At 39.5% G+C, this 12,770-nt stretch overlaps 1 protein-coding gene across 1 annotated transcript in view; it reads left to right on the top strand.

Moving 5' to 3' along the window:
- Nucleotides 1-12,770, top strand: part of tmprss15 (transmembrane serine protease 15) — a 157,186-nt gene that overhangs the window by 38,154 nt on the left and 106,262 nt on the right. Inside the window, exon 6 of the mRNA XM_039746291.1 lies at nucleotides 7,417-7,458. Coding sequence (XP_039602225.1) covers nucleotides 7,417-7,458 — 42 coding nt within the window. The remainder of the gene's footprint in view (nucleotides 1-7,416; nucleotides 7,459-12,770) is intronic.

Raw genomic sequence — 12,770 nt, 5'->3', positions numbered from 1 at the left:
ACCATTCCTGTTTTGGGGGTCATCTCATTGTTGCCCCTCTAGTGCATCTGTTGTTAATTTCATTAATACCACAGCAGCTGAAACTGATTAACAACCCCCTCTGCTACTTAAATGACCAGATTAATATCCCATAAGTTTCATTGACTTTATGCTATACTCTGATTAAAAAGTGTTCCTTTAATTCTTTTGAGCAGTATATATACATATATACATATATATCTATACTAATAAAAGGCAAAGCCCTCACTCACTCACTCACTCACTCACTCACTCACTCACTCATCACTAATTCTCCAACTTCCCGTGTAGGTAGAAGGCTGAAATTTGGCAGGCTCATTCCTTACAGCTTACTTACAAAAGTTGGGCAGGTTTCATTTCGAAATTCTACGCCTAATGGTCATAACTGGAAGGTATTTTTCTCCATTAACTGTAATGGAGTAGAGCTGCAAAGGCGTAGGGGCGGAGTTTAGTGTGACATCATCACGCCTCCCACGTAATCCGTGAACTGACTGTCAGCGAGTGCGTAGAAAACCCAGGAAGACCTACAAAAGCGCTTAAGAAAACATGCATTATATAATTGAGAAGGCAGCGAAACAATAAGAAGCGAGCGAGTGGCATATACTACCATATTCATGAGTGCTGCTACCTCGGAAAGAAAGCAAGGTGTAAACCTAAACTTTAAATTAAGTTCATAGACAGGCTACGCTGGCGTTTCACATGCCCACAGGTAATGCGGGATACAAGTTTAATGAGAGGGCGCGGGATATAAGCGAGAGTTTTGATCACTTTGTAACTAAGTTAAAATTGTAGGTGAAGGGTGTGCTTATGCAAATTCAGAGACTGTGTTTGTGGGGGATTGACAGTTAAAGGCGGGTGGGGGAGTCACATCATCATCTCCCCTCCCATTTACCTCAAGTTAATACACACGCTGTCTCTAGAGTTTCAACACACTGAATCCTCCAGGCACTACTTACAAAAGGTCACATTGACAAGCGTGTTACGCTATTTTTAAAATCTTTCCTTTTCTTAGCACAAGCACAGCTGAGAAGCTTCGATGCATGTGCTCCATAAGCGTTGAAAAATAATGCATTTAATCACACTTTGCATTACAAGCAAAGGGGAGCTTTGTCAATGCATGATTTCCTGGTACACGATTACATTGATCAGCGCATCCCGATTCATTTTACCCTCGCACCACCTTAGTTTGAGAAGAAGTATGAAAAATATGAGGTTAACACAGAAAAACAGATCACCAATTCAAGCTTTATGAATAATCGATTAAGCCATCAATAATTGTTTTGGTAAAGCCATCCTCCTTCCATTTTATAATTTTTCCGCCACTAGCCATGATTAAATGAGCGGTAAAAAGTAAGAGCGAAGCGAGGTGACTTATTTAGGCAGGAATATATATGATAGCAACACTCATGACAATGTCAATCATGTTACGTTATTATTAAAATGTTTCCTTTTCTTTTTCATTACTTCTTTAACACACTACTTCTCGCTGTGTAGCGGGTATTTTGCTATATATATATATATATGAATGACCTCCAAAGAGCGCTGAGACTTTTGATATCATGAGCGTGTCTGCAAAACTGGGTCTCCTGCCCAGCAAAAGTCGAGCAGCCAGCGTGCATAGCTGTGCCGGCCTTTGAGGCGCTGACTGAGCTTCTGCCTTAAGTCAAAGTAAGCAATTTTAATTTTTTTCATCCTCCCCCTGAGCTATAGCCCAGACAAGTGCAAACACGGGACCCCTTTTCTACACCACGGCAAAATAATATTAAGGCGATTCACACTTTCTTTTGCACGTATACGATTATCAGGTCCTCAGCTCGGATTATGAACACACGCATACGAGTGGAGGACTGACAGTGCCATCACAGCCGATTAATGGCGGGGCGTCTCACCAGTCTACACAAGACCCACCGCGACTGTCGCCAAAAGGCGATCATAACGTCAGCGAACACATCTCTCTATACTATATAAAAGAAAAGGCAACTTTCCTTTCTTTACACCTTTTTCCTTTTATCCCAAACCAAAGCCTTTCTCTCTTAACACGGCAGAGGACACAAAAATAATTTTCTTTAATTGCGGTAAGGCACATTACCAGAGGCACAAATTTGAACGTTCACATAGAAAATGTAATTTCTATACCACAGCCGTCGTGTAGCGCCTTTCAAAAGGGATCTACTACCAGAGATGATCCATATACATTTTAGCTGCTGTTAGTTACTTACCTGTTTGTTACACAGTCTTTAAAATGTAGTTTACCCATAACCACTCCAGTAGTGCTCAATGTACCTGTACTTCTTAAAACGTTAATGTTTTACTGTTTAATAACTTATAGACTATATTTCATTATTTTTCCCTTGCACTCAGTGACCAAAGCTATACACACACATATAGACACATACAAACATACACACAAGTATATGTATATATATATATACACACACACACCCCTATCTAGATTATATATATATATACACACACACACACACACATACATACATACATACATACATACATACATACACACATATATATAATTTGTGTGTGTAGATATGTATATAGATATGTAGATATGAAGATATGTATGTGTATATATATATGTATATTATATATATATGTATGTATGTGTGTATGTGTGTGTGTATATATATATGACAGCAACAATCAAGCTGTGAGAAAACAGTAAAAGGAGGCGTGTCAGGCGCGTGGTACATTTTCTGATGCAGCTACGAAAACAACTTTGTGACGCTGCCACCAAATACACAAAACAATTACTTTGACAATCATGTTACATTATTTTTAAAATGTTTCCTTTTCTTTCTCTTTCCTTCTTTAACACACTACTTCTCCGCTGCCAAGCGCGGGTATTTTGCTATATATATATATATATATATATAGATAGATAGATAGATAGAGATATATATAGATAGATAGATAGAGGTATATATATATAGATAGATAGAGATATATATATATATATATATATATATATATATATAGATAGATATGAGAACAACATAGATAGGTAGATAGATAGATATGAGAACAACACTCATATCAATGACAAAACAATTACATTAACAATCATGTTACGTTATTTTTAAAATTTTTCCTTTTCTTTTTCATACCTTCTTTAAAACACTACTTCTCCGCTGCGAAGCGCGGGTATTCTGCTAGTATATATATATATATATGTATATGTATATATGTATATGTATATATAGCTGTATATTGTAACAGAGATAGGAGGAGACAGCAAAAAGGTTTGGGGTTTTCCGGCCCCGTATATTGTTTACAATCCACAATAAAGAAAATTGGTCAAAATTTACAAACAAAAACTGTTCATAAGCGACGCCGAAACATGGCGTCGGCGGCCATTTTATGGAGGAGGAGCCGGAGGTGGAGGAATACTGGGAAGGAAGCGTGAGGGAGGATGGGATTGATGATGTCAGGAAAGATGGCGGAGGAAGGGCGGAAGTAATCGTAGTGCGGGCAAACCCGGCTTATGGTGGCGAAGCGTCTTTTTTCCTGAAAGGAAGCATAGGGAGATAGTTAGTACCCCGCCTTTCCCTGCCGGCGAATGTTTTCCCAGGTGTGTCAAGATCCTTCCGCGGACTCCCACTCGCGCGTGCGTGACAATATATATATATATATGTGTATATATATGTGTATATATGTATATATATGTCTATGTCCTGCGGTGGGTTGGCACCCTGCCCAGGATTGGTTCCTGCCTTGTGCCCTGTGTTGGCTAGGATTGGCTCCAGCAGACCCCCATGACCCTGTGTTCGGTTTCAGCGGGTTAGAAACTGGATGGATGGATATATGTCTATATTTGTATATGTGTATATATATATATATATGTATGTATATATATATGATGTGTATATATATATATATGTTTATATGTGTGTGTGTGTATGTATATATATATATATATATATATATATATATATATATATATATATATATATATATATATATATATATATATACCAGCAACACTCATGACAATGACAACAAAATTACATTGTCAATCATGTTACGTTATTATTGAAATGTTTCCTTTTCTTTTTCATTACTTCTTTAACACACTACTTCTCCGCTGCGAAGCACAGGTATTTTGCTAGTGTATAATAAAACATTGAGAGTAAACCACAACAGTAGGCTCAGTGTGCTTTTTTTCTGGAAAATCTTAATTCTTAAAAAAATTCTGAGACTTTGCAATATTCCATATAAAAAAAACATTGATTATTTGTAGGTTTTTAAAAAATAAAAGACCTTGCATTCCAAGGGTGGCTTAGGATTCTTCCAGCTGAGCAAGACAAACTAACACCAAAGCAAAATACTATAGGAGATCACATTAGATTAACTTTTGCAAAATCTTACCCCACCTGGCCTTACTCTTAATAATGCTGTTAAAAATTAGAAGCAATTAAGAATCTAAAACTATCTGACATGATTTTCCTCAAAATGGTCTTATTTTCTGCTCATTGGGATGGAAAATTTCCAAAACATATGATCTAGCAAGGCATGTGCATGGGCACATCTCTTACTATTAGTATAAGGATTTTAGAAAATTTTAAATCTTTAAGATGTGTGCAATAAACAATTTTAAGACTAATTACACAATGCTGTGCAAAAACTGAAGAATGTAACTTCTGATTTCTTTTGTAGTCTCAAAATATAAATTTTGACAATCCAGTAGTAAAACATGAAGTTCCAAATCTACATTTACATTATCTATAGCAATATTTAGGTATACAGACAAATGCAAGAAGACAGTAGCCTCAAATTCCTACCACAATTGTCTCAGTCTCACCACAATTCTTTAAAGGAGAAAGTGGGTCTAGAATAGTGTTTTTTTATAACATTCCTTATTAAAATGTTCTCCTTTTGAAAAATATGGTCAAGGAACTCGTATTCAGGAATATCAAATGAAAAGTTCAGAGAAAGTCAAATGAGTGATGAGTGGGTGTGATGATTGCTACTTAGTATATTTTATTCAAACCCAAGAAACATTTTAATTTGTTTTTTTTTTATATTTAATATAAGCAGAATATTATTATATACTGTATATGAGCAATTTTGACATAGCACAAACAGCACATTCATAATTTCTTAGGTGGTACGGCAGCAGAATGGATAGAGTAGCTACTTGGCATTGTTTCAGTCCAACTGCAACCCCTATGCTGTAGGACCTTTGTGTTGAAAATCAAGGTTTTGGTTTCGTCTCTCAGAAATGTTTCTCAAGTAAATTAGAGATGCAAGTCATAAACTAATAAAAATAATGAGGTCAGCTTTAAAAAAAATATAAAGTGCTGCAAGTCTGGGAAACAATAATGACAAAGCAGACTTTATTACTGTATTTATGGCTCATGCAAACTTGCTGGAGGAGGAGGAAACACACTAAACCGTCCATGGCAAATATCCTGTCCCTGAGTACAGAGTGTCGAGTCTCTTGCTCACAATGAACTAATTTGTCTTCCTCCTGTAAATTCTACTTACTGTGTTAGTTTGGAGTTATCTATATTTATAATGGTAAAATAATATGCTCAGATTTAATGTAATTTGAATATGTGGTTGTCTTAACAGTGTGATTAGAGTTTGATCACAATAAAATTCATTTAGAGGTGAATTTGTTGTGATGCAAAAACTCTAAATATACATATAATACACCTAAAGCTCAATGTCAATGCTAGTCAAAAAGACACTAACATTAAACGCTTCCTTGACTTTTTTGCTAGAGAGCTTTGTTTTTAATCTGTTGGCTTTTTCTTATATAAAATGGTGATACTGACATCTAGTGGCTTAAGTTTAATATACTCATTTTTGCCCGTTTTGCTCTCAGTACCTTAAAGGCTACTGGGTATCCAGTGTTATTGCTGTCTATTAAACATATTTAAGTCTGTACTGAAATAGAGCATGGTAGTATGGTGAGTAGTGTGGCATCTTACAGTGTTTCACCTCAGATTCCACCTCAGACTGCAGTCTGTTTTTTTAAAACACTGAACTGTTTTCCTGGCACCTGCATGATTTTCTTTCAGAAGCACCCATTTTTTTTTTGTCATGGTACAAAGAATTCTATTAAATTCAGTGGCATTGCTAACTTATTAAAATTTTTCTCAACCCAGAATAAGTTTGTCTTTCACTTGTGGCAGTTTAATTAGGCTGCAGGTTCCTATGGACCTGACCAAACAATTAAATTATTTGAAAGGCTTATAGTTCGAATTCCATACAGATTTTGCACATTCTTCTTCTGCATGTTTTTCCCTTGCACTGAATTTTGATTCTGTGTTTGGACTTACATTGTGACAATGCAATGTATAACTGCCTGTGAGTGAATATCATTTCTTTCTCTCTAATAAATAAAATGACTTTTTCAAATGTTTGCCAATGCTCTTTTTTCTTCGCTTTGTCGATGTGTCATCTAGAACATATAAAATTATTGTCTAATAAAATTTATGAGCCGAGAGCACAGGAAGTGTGTCTACCAAAAGCATTCACATGACTGAAGTTAGATGACCATGGTCTTGTTTGAAAATAGTTGTAAGTAGAGTGTGACTTAAAGGAATCTCATGTTAAAAGTCACAAATTAGATGATCTACAAGTCACCAACTTAAAGTTTAAATCCGAACAATATATTCGATCTCTTTTCGCTGTTCCGTTATTTCACCGAGTAATAATTTCTGTTTGTTTGCGTTAATGCAATCTTTACTATCCTTTTTTTGACACTTTCGAATTTTCGTACTTCCATTATCTCTAACCTGCTCTGCATGTGTACCACACCAACATTTTTTAATTCTTTATGACATTCTACTTTGTCATCTACTCTTTGTCTTTTATTTCCAGCCCTGAGCATGGTTAAATCTTTCTCGCGAGATGTGTAAGTGTCTCCGTGAGAAAAATCACGTCTCGTCTCCTTCCAAGAATTTTATTTTATAAGAGATTGGCATACACCCCAAGACAAAAAAATAATATACAGTATATATACTTATATATATAAATTTATATATATTTATATATATATAGTAAGTCTGTGTATATATGCAGTATGTGTATGTAAGTATATGTATGTATATATATATATATATATATATATATATATATATATATATATATATATATATAGTATAATTTTAAATGGTAAATGCTTTTTGTTCGTTTAGCAGAAAAAAGTTAAATATGACTTTTTAGTCAAATTAATGAGTGTTAAATTAATTCACATTGAGATAAATTAATCTATAAAAAAGTACAGTATCTGTGGGGACATTATTTTCACATATAGACTTTCAGTTAAAAATTTAACACTGCAGAGTTTTGCTATGTGTCTATTATGTTTTAACATAGCTTTCACAATGCTGCTTTTTACTAACCAAGATAAATTGTGCTCTCTATTCATAGGTTCAGATGGAACTGGCACAACCCCATTTTATTCCACAGCAGGTAAGATACACGAAAATAGTCAACTGAACTCTTTTGTATTTTCATCTTTGTTGTGAAACAGCACTTAGTCCTCTAGTTGTTCAATGCAATTGCTTCTAAATACTTAACATAGGGTGGCATGGTGGCGCTGCTGCCTTGCAGTAAGGAGACCTGGGTCCTTACCGGGTCCTCCCTGCGTGGAGTTTGCATGTTCTCCCCGTGTCTGCATGGGTTTCCTCCGGGTACTCCGGTTTCCACCCACAGTTCAAAGACATTCAGGTTAGGTGCATTAGCGATCCTAAATTGTCCCTAGTGTATGCTTGGTCTGTGGGTGTGTGTGCCCTGCAGTAGGCTGGCACCCTGCCCGGGGTTTGTTTCCTGCCTTGTGCCCTGTGTTGGCTGGGATTAGCTCCAGCAGACCCCTGTGACCCTGTGTTAGGATATAGCGGGTTGGATAATGCATGGATGGATGCTTAACATAATAGATGATTTATTTTTTTTAGTATTTTTACTGTTCTAGGAAAATTGTTTACATTGGATTTATATAAATCTATGCATAACCCACCAATAAAATAATATGTAAGTAAATGCTGTGACAGAGTGCATACCTGACAGAAATGCCAACAAGTCCATAAAGTGCAGTTGAATATGAGTGACAAAAAAAATCCATGGTGGAAGGGAGAATGCTTGGAAGCAAAGGTTGTCTTATCTATACTAATAAAAGGCAAAGCCCTCACTCACTCACTCACTCACTCACTCACTCACTCACTCACTCACTCACTCACTCACTCACTCACTCACTCACTCACTCATCACTAATTCTCCAACTTCCCGTGTAGGTAGAAGGCTGAAATTTGGCAGGCTCATTCCTTACAGCTTACTTACAAAAGTTGGGCAGGTTTCATTTCGAAATTCTACGCGTAATGGTCATAACTGGAACCTATTTTTTCGTCCATATACTATAATAGACTTCTGCTTGATACCCGTTGGAGGCGGAGTTATGCCTCCCACGTAACTTAGTGCCTGCCCATATAAGACCGTCCATCAGCGGCAATCTAATAGAAAGACTGCTGCTAAATATTCACGGGTGAAGGACTATGCTTATGCAGAGGAAGATGAGATGGTCAGGGTGGTGTTTGGCACAAACTCAGCGAAACTGCGAGAGAAACTTTTAAGTGCCGGGTCTTAGCTGACATTACATACAGCCGTGGACATCGCACGACATGGCACCAGCACAGCTGGGAAACTTCGATGCATGTTCACCAAGCAGCTCACGTGAACTGACGCAGTGCACAGACAAAAAGCAACAGTTCCAAAGAGTGCTGAACAAAAACCGAATTACACAATTGAGAAGGCAGCAAAAAAATATAAAGCGTGTGATACATACAAGCATATTCATAAGTGCAGCTACTGCGGAAACAAAGCACACGGTGTAAAGTCAATGTCCCGCTAAAGGAAGACAGTGTAAAAAAAACCTGTGCATGCAGTGTGTCACGTCTCAGATAAAGAGGAAGACGAGCTGTTTATTGATGCAGTAAGAAATAAATTGATGAATGAAATTTGAACACAACACATCCTACAAATACGAACCTGATTGAAAGAAATAATGATAATCAAATCCTTGATGACAGCAACACTCACAAAACAATTACTGTATATTGACAATCATGTTACGTTATTTTTAAAATGTTCCCTTTTCTTTTTCATAACTTCTTTAACACACTACTTCTCCGCTGCGAAACGCGGGTATATATACCCCCCCTTAGCGACGTTAACTGGGGCGGAGCGTCGATCCCCGCGAGGGACGTCCTCCTCCAGGAGGACGCGTCATCCGGACCTTGGCGTATTGTTTAAACCTCGGCGAACCTTGGGGAGCGGTGTATCTTCTATCCCACCGCTCCCTGTCCTCCGGGAACAATCTCGCCACATGTGTCCTGGTTGCCGACAGTTGTAGCATCGCCGACGTCCTCCTGGTTGTCTCTCTTCCCGAGACCTGAAACATCTCGGGAATTCTGTCAGTTCCACCCTTTCCTCCGCTAAGGAGGGTTTTACAGCTGCCTCGCAGCTCTCGATTCTTTTCCCCATCTTGTCAGGAGACCCGCGCTTTACTTTGGGGATCTCCTGTTTACTCTGGGGCTTGGATACAGCTGGGGACTCTCTACCATAAAGAGAGAGCCCCTTTGCTGTCTGTACGCCCATTGATTTGTGTTTTTTTGGAGGCGGTGTCATCAGTGCAGCATCGCTCCAGGTACCAGCACTGTTCAGCTGTACTGGTACGATCGGTGCTTCCCACGCCCCGTCTGTCATCACGCCCCACTCTCTTGTCGGGCACACTGTGCTTTGACACCCGCTACTTATTAACCGCGGTGCCGGTTCGCACTGTGTCCCTTTATACTGTACGATACGGGCCGGACTCACCTGTATTCCCGCATCGATCATGACTGGAGCCTCCCGACCAAAACGCTGTAGATAATGCCATATCCTTTTTAGCGGTGCTTCGGCCGTCTCTCTCAACTCTTCCACTTGATTTTTAATGTTTATTAATGTCTGTAATAAAGCACATATGGGCTCGAGCAATTTCTCGAGATCCCGCAATTCTATTTTATCATTTAATTCGGCCGTAGGTAATTTTACTTCCACTTTTTCCTTTCCTACCGGCCGGGAGCCAATAAGCACGTCCGCTCCTGGCACGTGCTCGGCTGGGTCTTGCAAAGGCTCTTGGGATTTGGAGTTTCTATTAGAGGGCCGGGGTGGCGCGACTGGCCGACTGCGATCCACCTTTTCTATTTTGTCGGCGGATCGTTCAGTCACGTCCCGTCCCTCATTACTTTTAAATACAGCTGGCGCTGCTTTGCCTGCCTCCCCCTTCCCCTTCAGGGATCTCGATTCCATTGAGGGAACGCTGACCTCACCTCCGTACTGCTGCCGACCTTCTCCTTCCCATAATCCATCTGGGGAAATCACGTGCCCACTTTCGACGAATAGAAGGCGACCTTCATGGTCATATGATCGACCGTCATCCTTCAGGTGATCCCAGCCTGCTCCGGGATAGGTCACATGACTCTCTTTGTCGAATGGGATCCCCCGTTTTCGATACCTAGATGGGCTAGCCTCTTCGTCATCGCGGCCATCTTGCCTAGGTGGGAAGTATTTCTCCGACTCATCGTCAGAAACGAAAAGACAGGCCTCTGAAAAATAGGAATAATAAATCCCCGGCGCAGTGGGCGTTTCTTCGGCACCTACCTCTGAACCTTGACTACGGTTTTCCAGTTCATATAGGTAGTCTTTCGGCTTCAATCATTGCCCGGTCTTCCTCGCTTCCTGTCAGGTATGTCAACGTACTCGCGACATCATCTAGGGGCTGTTCCTTTGGGCGATCCACATTCTTCCTCCCAGATTTTTTCCCCATGGTGTACCGAGGTCTAGACAGGCTTTCTAATGCAGCGCTCTTTGTAGAGGGTAGTGTTCCTACCGTCGGACGTTCGAGCGGGACCTTCTTAGGGTCGTCTGCGTACACAAAATTTGTTTTAAATGCAGGTCCCCTGCCAACGGACGGCCAGAGAATCCTGCCGACTACGCCAGTGTCGCAGTAGGGGGCAGTAGTGTTCCCTTGAACCCTCAGGTACCACGCCAAACACCTGGTAAAAGTGCCACAATAATTCTTTTTATTATAATAATTACGTGCACTAAGCACCCTCCACTCCACACTATTCATAAATCAATACACAATAATAAATCAATAATCACAATCCTCCACTCCCAGACACGTTGCCCTCCTACCACCCAGCTCAGCTCGTTGTCTGGGAGTTCCCAGAGTCCTTTTATTCCCCCTGACCCGGAAGTCTTTCTGCCCAACAGTTCCACAAGTCCTTATTCCTTCGGGTCAGGGTAAACAGTACTTTTCTTCACCCCGGAAGCCCGTCGCTCTTCCTGTGACGAACTTCCGGGTCATGATGTCCAAATGAGTCTATTGGCCTCCCGACAGCGACTCCCAGTGGCCCCCAAGGTATCCAGCAGGGCTGTGTATAAAAACTACATAGTCCATGAGGCCCTGCTGGAATTGGGGCCCGTATATGCTCGCGGGAGAGCTCCTCCTAGCGACCAGGGGGTGAGGGCCGGAGTAAAATGCCGGCAATCCACCACAATATATATATATATATATATATATATATATATATATATATATGTATATATATACCCTGATCTACATACTCTCAAATAGACAAACCACATGCTGTGCTGCAATGGTAGAGGCTTCGCCTCTAGCGCCGAGGTTTGATTCGAGAGGGGATCCACTGAGTATGTACGCGCGCTTCCCGATTAATTTTACCCTCACATCCCCTTGATTTGAGACATATGAAAAAATATGCGGTTAACGCAGAATCATATTACGTTATTTTTAAAATGTTTCCTTTTCTTAGCACAAGCACAGCTGAGAAGCTTTGATGCATGTACTCCATAACGCGTTAAAAAAATAATGCATTTAATCACACTTTCAATTCCAGGCAAAGGGGAACTTTTGTCAATGCATAATTTCCTGGTACATCGACTGTACCACCGCTCCCTATATGCAGAGTACGCAGTCTGCGTAGGGCACCAACTCCCAGGGGGGTCACCATCCCTGCTGCTCAAAAAAATAATTTTTATATGTTATAATAATAAATTAATATTAATAATATACATATACAAATAAACAAAAATTTAAACGTGTATATTGCATTTTACGGTGAACGCAGAGTAGGCTAAGCACACGTGATGACGCGCGCACCCTCACCTCTGTTACGGCTGCCTATTTAGTCAAAAATGATAATAATTGAACAATATGCCTGCTCCTGGAAAGAGACATCAACAGTCCGGCGCCGAGAAACGAAAGAAAAAAAAAGCCCAAGATGAAGCACATGCATGTAACCAAATCTCTGGATAGCTCTGTGCATAGCAATGGCGCTCCCTGTAACTGTTGCCTCTGCTGAGCAAAGTTTTTCTAAAATGAAGCTCATCAAAACGTACTTGCGCTCCTCTATGGCACAAGAGCGTATCAGTGGTCTGGCAATTGTCAGCATCAACTCTGAATTAGCAAAGGCTTTATCATATGAAGAGCTCATTTACGACTTTGCGTCAAGAAAAAGCAGAAGTGTGCCTTTGTAAATTTTGAACTTTGGAAAACTCCAGCAGATGACAGTGTTGATTTTATTTCAGTTTATTATTGTTTATTTTATTTATTATAAATGTTATATTTAAAGATTAATGTTAGTTTGTATTTTTTGCTGTACAGCTACAATTGTAATTTATAAATGATACAATTTATTTATGTATTTACTTTTATTTGAATAAAG

The sequence above is a fragment of the Polypterus senegalus genome, chromosome 2 (assembly GCF_016835505.1).
Source record: "Polypterus senegalus isolate Bchr_013 chromosome 2, ASM1683550v1, whole genome shotgun sequence".
NCBI lineage: Eukaryota > Metazoa > Chordata > Cladistia > Polypteriformes > Polypteridae > Polypterus > Polypterus senegalus.
This window is presented reverse-complemented; position numbering and strand designations above follow the sequence as displayed.